Genomic DNA, 20,726 nt, shown 5'->3' with positions numbered 1-20,726 from the left:
TGTCTGAGTCAATTCTCAAAAGACAGTTAGGTTCTGGTGACCTTAGTTAATTTACAACCTCACATGCTTGGAGTCTGCTCATTGTCCATCTATCATGGTAGAGGAGATGTTTTGTTGTCATTATTATTATTATTATTATTATTATTATTATTGCTGTTGTTGTTATTATCATTATTATTGTTATTATTATTATTATTTCAGCTCCTACTAGGCCAAAGTTTATTGAGCATTTGATCAGTCGGGTGAGTTCTTCACGAGCCAGACGAAAGAATCGTAATGGTTTGATCATCATTCAATCTGCTGATGCAGATCAAGATGAAGAAATTATAAAAGACCCTCTATCTCCAAACACAGAAAGACATTTGGAGGAGGCTTGTGAACTTGTACAAGAAATCCTTAGTGGCACTTGCAAGAGACCAGCTAGTGGAGAATCTTCAGACTCAGGAAATGGAACATTACTGGATTCTGCAAGTGACTTCTCACCAACACCTCATTCAGTATGGTCAACACCTGCATCACCAAAATTAGATGGGATTGTTAAAAGACGTTTGAAAAATTTTCAGAAACTTGAAGAGTCACCTGAGGAAAAAAGGAAAATAAACTGCACAAAAACATACCCCCTTTCCCTTCCATCTTCTCCACAGGCATGTTCAAAACCATTCCATGGTGTGGTGAAAAAGGATAGAATTTCTAAAACCCAGTCTAGACAGCCTCCAAAATCAGAGTGGACCTCTGATAATCTCAGGAAATTTTACAGTGCATTTGGTAGGGATGAAAACTTCAGTGCCACAGTGATGGAAAAAGGATACGTAAGAACACTTGTTGAGAAAATTAACCACCATGGTCTGCCAACTGATTTAAGTGAGGAAACGTTCACACAAAATGGTTCTTGTTCCAGACAGGAAGATTCAAGTGGCAGTAGTCTTTATGAAAGTCATTGTTGTGGTGACATTGACTGTCATGAAAGAGACAGAAAACTCTCAGAATCTATCTCAAGTAGAGAAGGTTCAGTATGTAAACAGTCAGACACTGAGACAGGTAATAAACATCTTGTCAGTTCAGAGAATATCATGGGAGCAGAAAGTTTGCCAATAAAATCAAATGGTGCTGATCACTCCTTGCCTCCAAACGTTGGGGTCACCAACACCGTAAGTAGTGCAGCACCTTGCAGTCATTGTCCTGCTTTATGTACCTGCTCTAGAACTAATGTTGATGCTTCCTTATCTTCTTCCTTCTCTTCACCTATTCTAAAGGGTTCCCCTACATCAAAGGTCAAAGGTCAGCATCTCTGGCACAAGGACCAGTCAATTGCTTTGTCGCAGCAGACAATAATTAATACTCATACTAGTTCTGCCATGGAATCTTGTGAGATAAATGAAAATGAAGGTTCCCATACAATTGGTGGCGAAATCTCAAAATCTGACACATGTGACTTGGAATTTCTGGATCATATCAGTGTCCTACCTCTCAGTCCGGAGGAGTTGTTTGAGCAAAACTGGTCACGATCAGAAATTAATTTTGATGACTTTAGTGATGATGGAGAGGTCTGTGATAAAGCATTCAAAAAGGGCCCAAAGGTAACTGATTATATTGTTTATTTATTTATAGTTTACATTGACTCTAAACCTTTTCTTTGGATGATGCTTCACAATTTATTTATCTTAACTCATTAAGGCTGGGAGCTTTTTTTCATCTTCACTTAAGATGAGGGTAGCTAGAAGAGAAAGTTTTCTTGTTATTTCCAATGGAATCCAAGCATGTCTGATTCAGAAAGACTTTTGTATTGACAGTTGCTAAGACATGAAAGATGTTTTTGATTGATTATTTGGCATGTGCATAAACAAACAGGTAAAATTTTGATATTTTTCTGTTTTTTCTTTTATTGGACATGTGATTTTGCCTGCTTGTCCCATTTATCTCCAGATCCCAAAGGTATCCAGTTTTTTTTGAAGATTTGTCTCTCTGTGTGGTGTTTGGTCACAATTCTGCTTTAGATAATAACAATAGAAAGTCTACGATCCAGACAATAACTCCTATTATGGAAATTCAAATATTTAGAGTAATGAAAATCTGTTCTCAAAATTGTCTAGGTTTTTTTCAGCTGCATTTCTTTCTTTGTATAGGATGTCTACATTACTTGGTATCCATATAAAGCTGAATTTTTGTTCTTTTCTCTAATAAAATTGACTTGGGTCTATCTTTAACTTTGATTACATCACAAGGATACTACATCCTGATGCAGAATTGCATCTTTTAGCCTTAATGAGTTAAACTGAATTTCTTGTTGTGGAATAGGCATCATACACAAATAAAAGCCTAATCTTCTATCAATGTACATTACATTTTTGTTTAACGTGTTTTAAAAAGCAGACAAATAGAAAAATAATAGCAATCAAATCTCTTTTGACTAAATATATGCCCTGCAGAAAAGGATTCTGAATCACATGATGTTTTTGCTCCTTCCACTTGCTTTGTACCATAATTGCTTGAGTACGCTGCACACCCACCTTACTGTGCACACTGCTGATGTAGATATGCTTTAGAATAATGAGCTTGCTGATGAGGGCCTGTGCTCATTGTCATGCCGATGCTATAATGTGAATTATATACTTTTATCTATCAGTGCATAATGCCATGGCAGATCTTGGCCTACTTTATGGAAATGGGTGTACTCATACAAATAAGACAGCCGTCTCATTTGGGGTTTGTACAGTTACAGCTTACAGAGTTATCTCCCCATCACATGCTAGCAAGCATGTCAAAAAATCTTCTACACTGCTTTTTTAGGACCCTCCTTAATGAAGTCAGCAGAACCCCAGGGTCTTTTCTAAAACTAAATAGATAAAGAGGCAATTTCTGCCTCCATTTGTCAAAAAAGGGTAACCTTTCTGAATATAGGAATGATTTAATTAACAAAAAAGGGTAGGACTTGAAAATTGCATAAGTTTTGTGCATTTAGCTGATCTTTTAGAAATTAACCAAATCATACAATTATGTGACCTAACTTAGAGCATGGGGACCTAAAATAATCAAGCTGTCTATCCATCAACAGTTACCGGAAACAATTGAATTCCACCAAATTTACTATGTCGTATTATATTGGTAAGACTTCCAATTAGTTTGATTTTCAGTCTCCAGAATCATCATTCAGAGGAGTTGTAGCCCATGTCTGCCTTTCCAACTTTGGTTTCCACAACAGGGCTTTACCAAAAATAATTTTATTTTAGCCAAGTTTGGAATGCAACCTTATATTGATAAGATGTTAAATGAGATCATATCACAGTAACACTATTTAAGGACTCAATATTATGTGCCATGTTATAACTGAGATCATATCACAGTAACATTATTTAAGGACTCCATATTATGTGCCATGTTATAACTGAGATCATATCACAGTAACACTATTTAAGGACTCAATATTATGTGCCATGTTATAACTGAGATCATGTCACAGTAACACTATTTAAGGACTCAATATTATCTGCTATGTTGTAACTGAGATCATATCACAGTAACATTATTTAAGGACTCCATATTATGTGCCATGTTATAACTGAGATCATATCACAGTAACACTATTTAAGGACTCAATATTATATGCTATGTTGTAACTGAGATGATATCACAGTAACATTGTTTAAGGACTCCATATTATGTGCCATGTTATAACTGAGTTCATATCACAGTAACACTATTTAAGGACTCAATATTATGTGCCATGTTATAACTGAAATCATATCTGGGTACATTGTACATAAGTAAGTGATCCCTCACTATATTTTGATGGCCCATAAAGTATGTTGTATAGGTTTAGTCACCTAATACTGGGTACATTACTGAATAAGCATTTAAAATTGACAGTGTTATACTGAGGCATAATACAGTGAGTGACAATTGTATCTCTTGTTTATATATAGTCACTGGATCAGTAAACCCTCCCCCCTCCCATGTGTTTTTCTTTCTTGTTAATAGTAGACGTTCTCCTATACCTGTCTCTATTTATGGGTGAAAATAAGTATTAGAGGTGGTGATGTGGTAAGTGCAGTAGTAATTCCACCAAATTACAGCATATCCGATGAAAATATATTGTATCATTTATTTCAAACTACACTACATAACACAAGCCAAACTGTATCTAGTAATTTACAGTAAAATTAGGTAATAAATACAGAATAATAGTGCCTAATTGACATGATGTGCTTACACTTAGATGTCAGAAAACTCTTCTTCTTTACATGTATATATAAACCTGTGTTGAAATACCACCAATACCACCCCTTCTACTAAAAAGTTTGACCTTTCAAGACAGGTGGTCTTTTTTGACAGGTGATAACACACAATACTTTCAAATAAGAATTTGGGTTCTCAATATATGTTATGTGGTTTTTCATGGTAATGATATATGTAATTTAAATATTAGGAGTTGAGGTTATCCAAAATTGTATTTCATTGCTGTGGTTGTTACTTTCATTATATATATATATATATATATATATATATATATATATATATATATATATATATATATATATATATATATATATATATATATATATATTAGGTTCATAAAACACTTGTAGATTAATTTTCATATTTTCATGCATTATCTATAGAATTCTTAAACAATATCCAATCTTAAGCATTTCAAGATTATATTTCTGTATATTCAAGGGCTGATATATATAAACCTAGTACATGTATAAGATTTTGCTTAGGACAAGGGAGGTAATTAATTTCTCTTAATTGCACAATGCAGTTATTGCCCTTGAAAGGTTATTTTCTATCAGTAACAGCCCACAACTAGACTTCTTAGAGTATTTATGACTTGATCACATTAATCTGAAGCTCTTAAAACAAATGTTTTGCCTTTTTATAGTTTGTGTTATTTTTGTTTTAAAGAATGTTAGTAGCTCTCAACAGCTGACAAATTGACAACTTGTGATAGGGCCATTTCATGCATGATCAGCTGTAACCCCTCATTGTTTTTGTTTCGAGCAGAGGGCACGATATATAAACTGAACTCAAAAGTTTTCAACTTCAGATCAGAAGATAAAACAAAAAGCTGAATGCAAAAGCTCACCTTCACTTTAAGAGTCAAAAACATTTTGAAAAATTATTTTACATGTACCACATAAAAAAATAAAGGTAACCTAAGCATGAGATGTGAAAAATAAAACAACATGACTTTATTGTGTATTAGTTGTAGTAATATCCCTGAGAGAGTTAAGTCTTTTTAGATGTTAAAACGAGCAGTACAATAATAACTAGAATAGCTATTGCAAATATTTAAACATTCCAAATGCCAATCTTCTTGTTGAACATGCTATACAATGTCATTCATTACAGCCTTTTTTAGATATGAGGAAAATTGAGAAACATTTTTTACACACATACCCACAGACATTATCTTGACCTAAGGTACTATCTTAGCCTATCACATAGATCTGTGATACGTATACATGTACGTGTAAAAAAAAATATTATTCTTGCATATATACATATCTGTGTACATTTTTTCATTTGACACGTGATTATATATATGTAACAATAAAACAGTCTTTCCAATTTTCCAAATTTACCAAACATTTTGAGAGATCATTTTTGTCACAGAAAAGTTGCAGAGGAAAACAGACATGACAAAGCAGGGTGTTGTAAGTGTGAGAAACTGGCCTAGTGCTATTGAGATCAATGAATCTCTTTTTCAAGGTAGACAGCAGCAGCACAAACAAATAACAATTACAAGCACAAAACGATAAACAGACTTTATATTTACACACTGTTGCATATTTAAACCAAAATCAAAGAATATAATCTTAATATATAGAATGTTTTTATATTAAATTTCACAAATATAGGAGTGCCACATTATTTTATTTTGGGAAAAAATGTTCAACAAAGGCCAATAGAATTTCAGGATCAAAGACTGACTGAGTCTGTATGCATATGTGTGTGTGTGTGTGTGTGTGTGTGTATATATATATATATATATATATATATATATATATATATATATATATGGAGTTCAACCATGCCCTCATACATATATAATGGCAAAATGCACTACAATGCTGACTGCTCTGGTGCCTCATGGTTAGTGCCTCAGCCTTTGATGCATGAGGTTGCAGGTTCAAACCCCGGCCAAGTCATACCAAAGACTTATAAAAATGGTACTAACAGCTGCCTCGCTAGGCACTCAGCATTAAGATGTTAGAGTTAGGGTTGGTTGGCCTGGTGTCAGGATATTGTGGCTGGTGATACATCATGCTACATGTCTGTGGCATGATGCCCCAGTGCTAGACATCACTATAAACTGCAACACTGCAGACATTATAGAGATATGACTGAACATTTTTTAAAGCTATATTAAAAATCCAAATCACACACATGCGTGCACACACACACACACACACACACACACACACACACACACACACACACACACACACACACACACACACACACACACACACACACACACACACACACACACTCCAATGCAACAGCTTAGCTATGGTTCTAACCTTATTTGAATATACATAAACAGCAAAAAACATTATAGACTCCTCCCGTCCATCTTTTTCTTGCTTGCAGCATTCTAGACATGTGGTACATGACACTAGATGATGTCAGTATATTGCCATGTATACAATGACATAATGACAGGGAGAAGTACCCAATCTCTTTCCTGCATATATAACATATTAGTTGATGTCATTGTAGAAGACCTCATGGAAGATTGGTCAGTTGACCAAATGAATGTTAAATGTGTGATGTGTTGTAATGTGATTTTGGATTTTTAACATAGCTTTAACAATTTTTCAGTCATATCGCTATGATTCTGCAATGTGGCAGTTTATAGTGATGTCTAGCACTGGGGCATCATGCCGCAGACATGTAGCATGATGCCCCACCCAGTCACATTATCCTGACACCAGGCTGACCAGTCCTAACACTAATCTCATAATGCTGAGCGCCAAGCGAGGCAGCTGTTAGTAACACTTTTGTAAGTCTTTGGTATGATTTGACCGGGGATCGAACCCACAACCTGCTGCATCCAAGGTGGACGTTCTAACCACTAGGCCACCGGAGCAGTCAAATGTTAAATAAAGTCATTATTATTATTATTATTATTATTATTATTATTATTAGTAGTAGTAGTAGTAGTAGTATTATGCATCTAAATTCTAAACAGACATCTAGTATATCATAATGGCACAGTATTTTTCTGTGGTAAAGAGCATTTTGGAAACAATCTTTGCAGGCCTTATCTGGCAATTGTACTAAACATCAATATCTTACATATATACACAGATATTACTCACCTTATATCAAAATTATTTACATACTGTATATCTAACAGGAAGAAGCAACATAGATAATACAAATATATCTGAGTCAAATTACATCAGCAAACACATTACTCATACAAATATCCAACTACACCCTATGTTAACATATTACATATAGGTATATCCAACTACACCATATGTTAACATATTACATATAGGTATATCCAACTACACCCAATGTTAACATATTACATATAGGTATATCCAAGTACACCCTATGTTAACATATTACATATAGGTATATCCAACTACACCCTATGTTAACATATTACATATACATGTACATATATCCAACTACACCCTATATTAACATATTACGTATACATATATCCATCTACCCACTATATTAACTTATTACATATATATATATCCATCTACCCCCTATATTAACATATTACATATACATATATCCAACTACACCCTATATTAACATATTACATATACATATATCCATCTACCCCCTATATTAACTTATTACATATACATATATCCAACTACACCCTATATTAACATATTACATATATATATATCCAACTGCACCCTATATTAACATATTACATATATATATATCCATCTACCCCCTATATTAACATATTATATATACATATATCCAACTACACCCTATATTAACATATTACATATATATATATCCAACTGCACCCTATATTAACATATTACGTATACATATATCCATCTACCCCCTATATTAACATATTATATATACATATATCCAACTACACCCTATATTAACATATTACATATACATATATCCAACTGCACCCTATATTAACATATTACATATATATATATCCATCTACCCCCTATATTAACATATTATATATACATATATCCAACTACACCCTATATTAACATATTACATATATATATATCCAACTGCACCCTATATTAACATATTACGTATACATATATCCATCTACCCCCTATATTAACATATTATATATACATATATCCAACTACACCCTATATTAACATATTACATATACATATATCCAACTACACCCTATATTAACATATTACGTATACATATATCCATCTACCCCCTATATTAACATATTATATATACATATATCCAACTACACCCTATATTAACATATTACATATATATATATCCATCTAACCCCTATATTAACATATTATATATACATATATCCATCTAACCCCTATATTAACATATTACGTATACATATATCCATCTACCCCCTATATTAACATATTATATATACATATATCCAACTACACCCTATATTAACATATTACGTATACATATATCCATCTACCCCCTATATTAACTTATTATATATACATATATCCAACTACACCCTATATTAACATATTACATATATATATATCCAACTACACCCTATATTAACATATTATATATACATATATCCATCTACCCCCTATATTAACATATTATATATACATATATCCATCTACCCACTATATTAACTTATTACATATATATATATCCAACTGCACCCTATATTAACATATTACATATATATATATCCAACTGCACCCTATATTAACATATTACATATACATATATCCATCTACCCCCTATATTAACATATTATATATACATATATCCAACTACACCCTATATTAACATATTACATATATATATATCCAACTACACCCTATATTAACATATTATATATACATATATCCAACTACACCCTATATTAACATATTATATATACATATATCCAACTACACCCTATATTAACATATTATATATACATATATCCAACTACACCCTATATTAACATATTATATATACATATATCCATCTACCCACTATATTAACTTATTACATATATATATATCCATCTACCCCCTATATTAACATATTACATATATATATATCCATCTACCCCCTATATTAACATATTACATATACATATATCCAACTACACCCTATATTAACATATTACATATATATATATCCATCTAACCCCTATATTAACATATTACATATACATATATCCAACTACACCCTATATTAACATATTACGTATACATATATCCATCTACCCACTATATTAACATATTATATATACATATATCCATCTACCCACTATATTAACTTATTACATATATATATATCCATCTACCCCCTATATTAACATATTACATATACATATATCCAACTACACCCTATATTAACATATTACATATACATATATCCATCTAACCCCATATTAACATATTACATATACATATATCCATCTAACCCCATATTAACATATTATATATACATATATCCATCTAATCCCTATATTAACATATTATATATACATATATCCATCTAACCCCTATATTAACATATTATATATACATATATCCATCTAATCCCTATATTAACATATTATATATACATATATCCATCTAACCCCTATATTAACATATTATATATACATATATCCATCTAACCCCTATATTAACTTATTACATATATATATATCCATCTAACCCCCATATTAACATATTATATATACATATATCCATCTACCCACTATATTAACTTATTACATATATATATATCCAGCTGCACCCTATATTAACATATTACATATATATATATCCAACTGCACCCTATATTAACATATTACATATACATATATCCATCTACCCCCTATATTAACATATTATATATACATATATCCAACTACACCCTATATTAACATATTATATATACATATATCCATCTACCCACTATATTAACTTATTACATATATATATATCCAACTACACCCTATATTAACATATTACATATATATATATCCAACTGCACCCTATATTAACATATTACATATATATATATCCAACTGCACCCTATATTAAAATATTACATATACATATATCCATCTACCCCCTATATTAACATATTATATATACATATATCCAACTACACCCTATATTAACATATTACATATATATATATCCAACTACACCCTATATTAACATATTATATATACATATATCCAACTACACCCTATATTAACATATTATATATACATATATCCAACTACACCCTATATTAACATATTATATATACATATATCCAACTACACCCTATATTAACATATTATATATACATATATCCATCTACCCACTATATTAACATATTACATATATATATATCCATCTACCCCCTATATTAACATATTACATATACATATATCCAACTACACCCTATATTAACATATTACATATATATATATCCATCTAACCCCTATATTAACATATTACATATACATATATCCAACTACACCCTATATTAACATATTACGTATACATATATCCATCTACCCACTATATTAACATATTATATATACATATATCCATCTACCCACTATATTAACTTATTACATATATATATATCCATCTACCCCCTATATTAACATATTACATATACATATATCCATCTAACCCCATATTAACATATTACATATACATATATCCAACTACACCCTATATTAACATATTACATATACATATATCCATCTAACCCCATATTAACATATTACATATACATATATCCATCTAACCCCATATTAACATATTATATATACATATATCCATCTAATCCCTATATTAACATATTATATATACATATATCCATCTAACCCCTATATTAACATATTATATATACATATATCCATCTAATCCCTATATTAACATATTATATATACATATATCCATCTAACCCCTATATTAACATATTATATATACATATATCCATCTAACCCCTATATTAACTTATTACATATATATATATCCATCTAACCCCCATATTAACATATTATATATACATATATCCATCTACCCACTATATTAACTTATTACATATATATATATCCAACTGCACCCTATATTAACATATTACATATATATATATCCAACTGCACCCTATATTAACATATTACATATACATATATCCATCTACCCCCTATATTAACATATTATATATACATATATCCAACTACACCCTATATTAACATATTATATATACATATATCCAACTACACCCTATATTAACATATTATATATACATATATCCATCTACCCACTATATTAACATATTACATATATATATATCCATCTACCCCCTATATTAACATATTACATATACATATATCCAACTACACCCTATATTAACATATTACATATATATATATCCATCTAACCCCTATATTAACATATTACATATACATATATCCAACTACACCCTATATTAACATATTACGTATACATATATCCATCTACCCACTATATTAACATATTATATATACATATATCCATCTACCCACTATATTAACTTATTACATATATATATATCCATCTACCCCCTATATTAACATATTACATATACATATATCCATCTAACCCCATATTAACATATTACATATACATATATCCAACTACACCCTATATTAACATATTACATATACATATATCCATCTAACCCCATATTAACATATTACATATACATATATCCATCTAACCCCATATTAACATATTATATATACATATATCCATCTAATCCCTATATTAACATATTATATATACATATATCCATCTAACCCCTATATTAACATATTATATATACATATATCCATCTAATCCCTATATTAACATATTATATATACATATATCCATCTAACCCCTATATTAACATATTATATATACATATATCCATCTAACCCCTATATTAACTTATTACATATATATATATCCATCTAACCCCCATATTAACATATTATATATACATATATCCATCTGCCCACTATATTAACTTATTACATATATATATATCCAACTGCACCCTATATTAACATATTACATATATATATATCCAACTGCACCCTATATTAACATATTACATATACATATATCCATCTACCCCCTATATTAACATATTATATATACATATATCCAACTACACCCTATATTAACATATTATATATACATATATCCATCTACCCACTATACTAACTTATTACATATATATATATCCAACTACACCCTATATTAACATATTACATATACATATATCCATCTACCCACTATATTAACTTATTACATATATATATATCCAACTACACCCTATATTAACATATTATATATACATATATCCAACTACACCCTATATTAACATATTATATATACATATATCCAACTACACCCTATGTTAACATATTATATATACATATATCCAACTACACCCTATATTAACATATTACATATACATATATCCATCTACCCACTATATTAACTTATTACATATATATATATCCAACTACACCCTATATTAACATATTATATATACATATATCCAACTACACCCTATATTAACATATTATATATATCCAACTACACCCTATATTAACATATTATATATACATATATCCATCTACCCCCTATATTAACATATTATATATACATATATCCATCTACCCACTATATTAACTTATTACATATATATATATCCATCTACCCCCTATATTAACATATTACATATACATATATCCAACTACACCCTATATTAACATATTATATATATATATATCCATCTACCCCCTATATTAACATATTACATATACATATATCCAACTACACCCTATATTAACATATTACATATATATATATCCATCTAACCCCTATATTAACATATTACATATACATATATCCAACTACACCCTATATTAACATATTACGTATACATATATCCATCTACCCACTATATTAACATATTATATATACATATATCCATCTACCCACTATATTAACTTATTACATATATATATATCCATCTACCCCCATATTAACATATTACATATACATATATCCAACTACACCCTATATTAACATATTACATATACATATATCCATCTAACCCCATATTAACATATTACATATACATATATCCATCTAACCCCATATTAACATATTATATATACATATATCCATCTAATCCCTATATTAACATATTATATATACATATATCCATCTAACCCCTATATTAACATATTATATATACATATATCCATCTAATCCCTATATTAACATATTATATATACATATATCCATCTAACCCCTATATTAACATATTATATATACATATATCCATCTAACCCCTATATTAACTTATTACATATATATATATCCATCTAACCCCCATATTAACATATTACATATACATATATCCAACTGCACCCTATATTAACATATTACGTATACATATATCCATCTAACCCCATATTAACATATTACATATACATATATCCATCTAACCCCATATTAACATATTATATATACATATATCCATCTAATCCCTATATTAACATATTATATATACATATATCCATCTAACCCCTATATTAACATATTATATATACATATATCCATCTAATCCCTATGTTAACATATTATATATACATATATCCATCTAACCCCTATATTAACATATTATATATACATATATCCATCTACCCCCTATATTAACATATTACGTATACATATATCCATCTAACCCCCATATTAACATATTACGTATACATATATCCATCTAACCCCTATATTAACATATTACATATACATATATCCAACTACACCCTATATTAACATATTATATATACATATATCCATCTAACCCCTATATTAACATATTATGTATACATATATCCATCTAACCCCTATATTAACATATTACATATACATATATCCAACTACACCCTATATTAACATATTATATATACATATATCCATCTAACCCCTATATTAACATATTATATATAAATATATCCATCTACCCCTATATTAACTTATTACATATGCTTATATCCATCTACCCCCTATATTGACATATTACGTATACATATATCCATCTAACCCCTATATTAACATAATATATACATATATCCAACTACACCCTATATTAACATATTACGTATACATATATCCATCTACCCCCCATATTAACATATTATGTATACATATATCCATCTTACCCCCATATTAACATATTACGTATACATATATCCATCTACCCCCCATATTAACATATTACGTATACATATATCCATCTACCCCCCATATTAACATATTACATATACATATATCCAACTACACCCTATATTAACTTATTACATATATATATATCCAACTACACCCTATATTAACATATTATATATACATATATCCAACTACACCCTATATTAACATATTACGTATACATATATCCATCTACCCCCCATATTAACATATTATGTATACATATATCCATCTAACCCCATATTAACATATATATACATATATCCATCTAACCCCCATATTAACATATTACATATACATATATCCATCTAACCCCATATTAACATATTATATATACATATATCCATCTAATCCCTATATTAACATATTATATATACATATATTCATCTACCCCCCATATTAGCATATTACGTATACATATATCCATCTAACCCCCATATTAATATATTACATATACATATATCCATCTAACCCCTATATTAACATATTACATATACATATATCCATCTAACCCCTATATTAACATATTACATATACATATATCCATCTAACCCCATATTAACATATTATATAAATATATATCCATCTAATCCCTATATTAACATATTATATATACATATATCCATCTAACCCCTATATTAACATATTATATATACATATATCCATCTAACCCCTATATTAACATATTATATATACATATATCCATCTAATCCCTATATTAACATATTATATATACATATATCCATCTAACCCCTATATTAACATATTATATATACATATATCCATCCATGGGTTGTTTTTATAAAAAGTACAAAGGATTCAGAAATTTTGAATTACACATTTAGGACATATCCAAGTACAAGATCCTGCTTGAATTTCATTGCATTCTTAATTAAGGAATCCAAAGGTTACAGTAGTCAGATTGCACAGTCTTGTACAAATTGAGGGCTTATACATTCTTGTACAATTTGGGGGCCTACACAGCATTGTGTAAATTGAGGGCCTACACAGCCTTGTATAAATTGAGGGCCTACCTAGTCTTGTGTAGATTGAGGGCCTACATAGCCTTGTATAAATTGAGGGCCTACACAGCCTTGTGTAAATTGAGGGCTTGTTGTTGTTGTTGTTGTAGGGTTTAACGCTATTTTTCAGCACACGATAGGTTATACATGGCGGCCAGTATTAACGATGGAGGAAGAACCTGTAAAAACCCCGGAAAGAACCACTGACCCAAGAATTGCTACTGGCAAGCTTTCTCACATACCCACATTGGACAAATCGGAGACTCGAACACAAGCAGACAGAGGTGAGATGGCAATGAACCGTAATGGAGAGCACTTTAGACAACTCGGCCACTCAGGGTCCCTAATTTGAGGGCCTACACAGCCTTGTATAAATTGAGGGCCTACACAGCCTTGTGTAGACTGAGAGCCTAAACATCCTTGTGTAAATTGAGTGCCAACCTAGTCTTATGTAAATCGAGGGCCTACGTAGCCTTGTGCAAATTGAGGGCCTACACAGCCTTGTGTAGATTAAGAGCCTACCTAGCCTTGTGTAAATTGAGGGCTTACATAGCCTTGTGTAAATTGAGGGCTTACATAGCCTTGTGTAGATTGAGGGCCTACCTAGTCTTGTGTAGATTGAGGGCTTACACAGCCTTGTGTAGACTGAGGGCTTAACTAACCTTGTGTAAATTGAGGGCTTACCTAGCCTTGTGTACATTGAGGGCCAACCTAGCCTTGTGTAAATTGAGGGCTTACCTAGCCTTGTGTAGATTAAGAGCCTACCTAGCCTTGTGTCAATTGAGGGCCAACCTAGCCTTGTGTAAACTGAGGGCTTACATAGCCTTGTGTAGATTGAGGGCCTACCTAGTCTTGTGTAGATTGAGGGCCTACACAGCCTTGTGTAGATTGAGGGCTTACCTAGCCTTGTGTAAATTGTGGGCCTACACAGCCTTGTGTAAATTGAGGGCCAACCTAGTCTTGTGTAGATTGAGGGATTACCTAGCCTTGTGTAAACTGAGGGCCTTCCTAGTCTTGTGTAAATTGAGGGATTACCTAGCCTTGTGTAGATTGAGGGCCCACCTAGTCTTGTGTAGATTGAGGGCCTACCTAGTATTGTATAAATTGAGGGCCTACACAGCCATGTGTAAATTGAGGGCCTACACAGCCTTGTGTAAATTGAGGGCCTACACAGCCTTGGGTAAATTGAGGGCCAACCTAGACTTGTGTAGATTGAGGGCCTACCTAGCCTTGTGTAGATTGAGGGCTTACATAGCCTTGTGTAGATTGAGGGCCTACCTAGCCTTGTGTAAATTGAGGGCCTACACAACCTTGTAATACTGAGGGCCTTACACATCCTTGTGTAAACTGAGGGTCAACCTAGTCTTGTAGAAACTGAAGGCCTACCCAGCATCGTGCAAATTGAGGGCCTACCCATTACAAAAGCCACACTCATCATTGCACTTTCACCTTGGTTAAAACCAATTGTTTTGCAGTCATCAAATTGAATAACCCTTTCCTATTTCTGGACTTGCCTTGAACACAGTCCACTGTGGTTAGTGTTAGGACAGTCCACTGTGGTCAGTGTTTGGACCAGGATTGAGCTCACTATCAATGCCAAAATCAGGAATAATGCCAGATTCATATGGTATCCTTGATATGAAATGTTTTAATAAGCCTGTTTTATTGTGATTGCCAGGTGTGTTGAATTGGACAAAATATTGCATAAGGCCAGAAGAAATGAATTCTCATTGAGAAATTTGTCCTTCTACACTTTGCTTAAGGGCATAAAGGGTAAAAATGATTGTATGAAGACTGTTGATGAAACTAGCTGAGATATATTATCTATAATATGATGGATTTTTACCAGAGATTAATTGAAAGATTGCAGGACAAACCAGGATGTAAACCATTATGGTAGCTACTAAGTGCCATAAAATGAGTTTCTTAACGAGTTAAATTTGGCACAAAATAACATAAAATCTGTTACAATTAAAATATAAAGTGTTCTTAAAATGGTATTTAAAATAACTGATATTAAAAATCACAGCTTATAATTTCTGATAAATGGTTATAAAACAGCACTTTTTACTACTGTATGATAGGTTCTTCCCAGTTGATGCTTGCACCTTGCTCTTCCACAGGGGTCTATTCAAGATATGTTCATGTTCCTTCTAGTCATTAATGATTTTCCTTTAAAAACTGGCATTTCATCTGATGAAATGTATGTGACACAACCTTGTCTGATTTTAAACAATCCGAGAAGTGGACTCTGTGCTTTTTCTGTAACATGCTCTGGATAAATTAAATTCTTGATGGAAGGAAAATGGCATGAAGATGGCATGAAGATAAATACTAAGAAAACCAAAGGTTAAATATATGGTCCTGAAAAAGGCTAAAGTTACATAATTTTTTCAAAGAATGCATCTACAATGTATCTGCAGAGAGCAAGACAACAGGCAGAATATATTTTTTCAGCCAAACATATTCTTCTTCCAAAATACAACAAAGAGATATTAAAAAAGGTGTTCACTGGTCAGGCTCTCTCTTTGGAACAATATTCAAAAGCAAATAGGGAATAGTTCAACAATAAATTTACTTCACTCTTATCTTATAATTGGATGAAAAGCTAACTTCCTGCTTAGTACATGTACATTAGTTACATGTATATGAGTTGAACCCCTGTTACATATGTATACCCCCACATTCATTGCTGTTGCCTAACTGTATTGTATAAATCATGTTATATATATATATATATATATATATATATATATATATATATATATATATATATATATATATATATAGACACACTGACATTCATTACTGTTGCCTAACTGTTTTGTATAAATCCTGTTCCATATATATACCTGACCACATTCATGGCTGTTGCCTAACTATTTTGTATAAATCCTGTTACATATGTATACCCCCACATTCATGGCTGTTGCCTAAATGTATTGTATAAATCCTGTTTTACACAATTAAAGCATTCTTTTATATATCCTTCCACATACAAATGAATATGATTTTATTTTGCTTACCACAATGTACCAAGAAAGCAAAAGAAAATTACATGTATTGTACTTCAATAGGATATCTGCTTTTGCTTTTGACAGGAAAAAAAAATACAGGAGAGATATGTGTTCATTGAGTCTATGAGCACTCATGTAAATATGTAAGTAATAGAGGGACACAAGGTAGATTAGTTCAAATATATGTAAATATGTACATAACAGAGTGACACAGGGTAGATTAGTTCCACAAAACTGTCACCCTCTACAAACATTATTATTATTATTATTATTATTATTATTATTATTATTATTATTATTTAAGTAATTAAACCTTGTTTCACTTGACTTAAATAACTTCCTGGTACAATTGTAAATCACAGTATTTTAAAGGGGGCCATGGCTGGCCAATCAGTATAAAGCACTCACCTTTACAGAACACTGACATCCATGCATCTTTATCAATGTGGGTTCAAGCCTCAAGCTCAGGCTATGTGGTTATGTGTGTGGGTAGTTTGTCTTGAGGTTTCCTTGGGTTCTTCCTCCACCAGATAAGCAGCAGAGGGGGCGAATCGGACATTTTGTCCAATCGTTATTTTGCTTAATTATTACTTTCTGCACTCAACGATCTAGTGTCGTCAGCGCCTGGTAAAAAAAAAACGACGACGTCGTTGGGGGATCGTCGCGTCGTCATTTGGTTTAATTAACACCTTCTGCGCGTCGATCCCCAGCGTCGTCAGCGTCCGGTAAGCACATCGACGACCGCGTCGATGTCATCGCCCCCTCTGCTGCTAAGAAGTTATTTACAATGAAAATTATTTACAACTAACCGAATATTTGGTCAAGTCCGATACGATATCGTGTCCGAGGATCATGTAAATTTATCGTTATGAATCCATGTGGGGTCGACTGAGCATGACTAAAAAAGTTTCGAAAAACATTAAAGTCCACGTCACCGCCGCACCATGTCTGCCAAATATTTCGTAGCGTGTGTGTATCAACGCCGTTGAATACAGCAAGAATATTGCAGTTATCTCTGATTACTTTTGGAATCTGAGTGTATCGTTGAGTGACATATATCACGTCAGTGTTTTTATGCCTGCCTCTGGAAAATATCCTAGCTGGGTTCTTTTGATTGTCTAACATAACATCATCGTACACGACTAGATTGTTAACGTCGCCATCAATATCATCAATACCCGGTGCATCATTGATATCCGTAATAAACTCAATAACATTCTTTTTAGCGATCGCTGATGCATTCTCGTTGAAATCTTTCAACACCTCGTAGCATCGTTGATCATCTACGCTAGGAGCAACCAAATACAACTTATCCCACTTCATCCATCTCATTATTAAATTGAGTAACAATTGCGTCTTGCCGGATCCAGATGGTCCGATGATAATCATCCGGATCGAGTTTGGTAACGCTGCAACATGCTTAACTGGTTCTCTCGTTTTAGTCGCCGAAAAATCAATTATATTCATATCTCTATACATAAATTATGGATCTATATTGTGTGAAGTGTAGAGTGCGTACTGGCACAAATGATATGACAACCGTTACAACAAGAAATAACAGATCGGCGCTTACTGGTAAGTGTGTACAATGCGGTACAAAGAAATTTAGATTTATTTCTATTAGACCCGGAGATGTTTTAAAAAAAAGCGAGGAGGTGACATCGCAGCCAAATTGGCAAAACTCCCCGGAACACCGTGGGCAAAGTATCCAGGAGAAAAACACCTCCCAGGATATAACTACTGTGGCCCCGGAACACGATTAGATATTAGACTCGATGATCAAAATCAGCCCAAACCCGGTGAGTATCCAATAAACGCTATCGATAAGGCGTGTCATGCTCATGATGTTGCTTACAAAAGTAGCGATCTGCAACAGCGTCATATCGCGGACGTAAAATTAATCCACGCGTTAAATGCTATTCCTGATAAATCCGTCAAAGAAAAATTGGCCTCATGGTTGGTAAAATCGGCTATGAAAGGTAAATTAATGATTGGAAGCGGAGCTTCTGGCGCTGGTAATTGAAAACGATAGCGTTTATAATAACAACATGGAATCCATCTATTATTCTCCGAGAGGATACTGGAAGGGGAAGGCCGCAATTGGTAAGCTTGCAAGCGCTGCAAAGGTAACAAAGACCACTGCGGCTAATTGGTTATCCAAACAGGCTATATGGCAAATCTATCTACCACCGCCTAAACAAATCAACTTCTCGCGCTTTGATGTCAGCGTACCTAATGAAGTTCATCAGGCTGAT

The 20,726-nt window shown here is 32.0% G+C and overlaps 2 protein-coding genes across 5 annotated transcripts in view; one reads left to right on the top strand and one right to left on the bottom strand.

Annotated features, from left to right (window-relative positions):
• Positions 1-19,556, bottom strand: part of LOC149789050 (protein CFDP2-like) — a 65,598-nt gene extending 46,042 nt beyond the window's left edge. Inside the window, exon 1 of one of the 2 annotated variants that reach the window (XR_016424295.1) lies at positions 18,880-19,556. The gene's annotated coding sequence lies outside the window, so the exon portion shown is untranslated. The remainder of the gene's footprint in view (positions 1-18,879) is intronic. The other variant, XM_089975236.1, reaches the window with a different exon arrangement.
• Positions 1-20,726, top strand: part of LOC149789048 (uncharacterized) — a 235,513-nt gene that overhangs the window by 139,625 nt on the left and 75,162 nt on the right. For 2 of the 3 annotated variants that reach the window (XM_089975233.1, XM_089975234.1), the window contains one exon: positions 202-1,577. In XM_089975233.1, coding sequence (XP_089831359.1) covers positions 202-1,577 — 1,376 coding nt within the window. The remainder of the gene's footprint in view (positions 1-201; positions 1,578-20,726) is intronic. The other variant, XM_089975235.1, reaches the window with a different exon arrangement.

The sequence above is a fragment of the Sinohyriopsis cumingii genome, chromosome 11 (assembly GCF_028554795.1).
Source record: "Sinohyriopsis cumingii isolate HCF-2022 chromosome 11, ASM2855479v2, whole genome shotgun sequence".
Lineage (NCBI taxonomy): Eukaryota > Metazoa > Mollusca > Bivalvia > Unionida > Unionidae > Sinohyriopsis > Sinohyriopsis cumingii.
The sequence above is the reverse complement of the archived record's forward strand: the minus strand, read 5'-3'. Positions and strand labels throughout refer to the sequence as shown.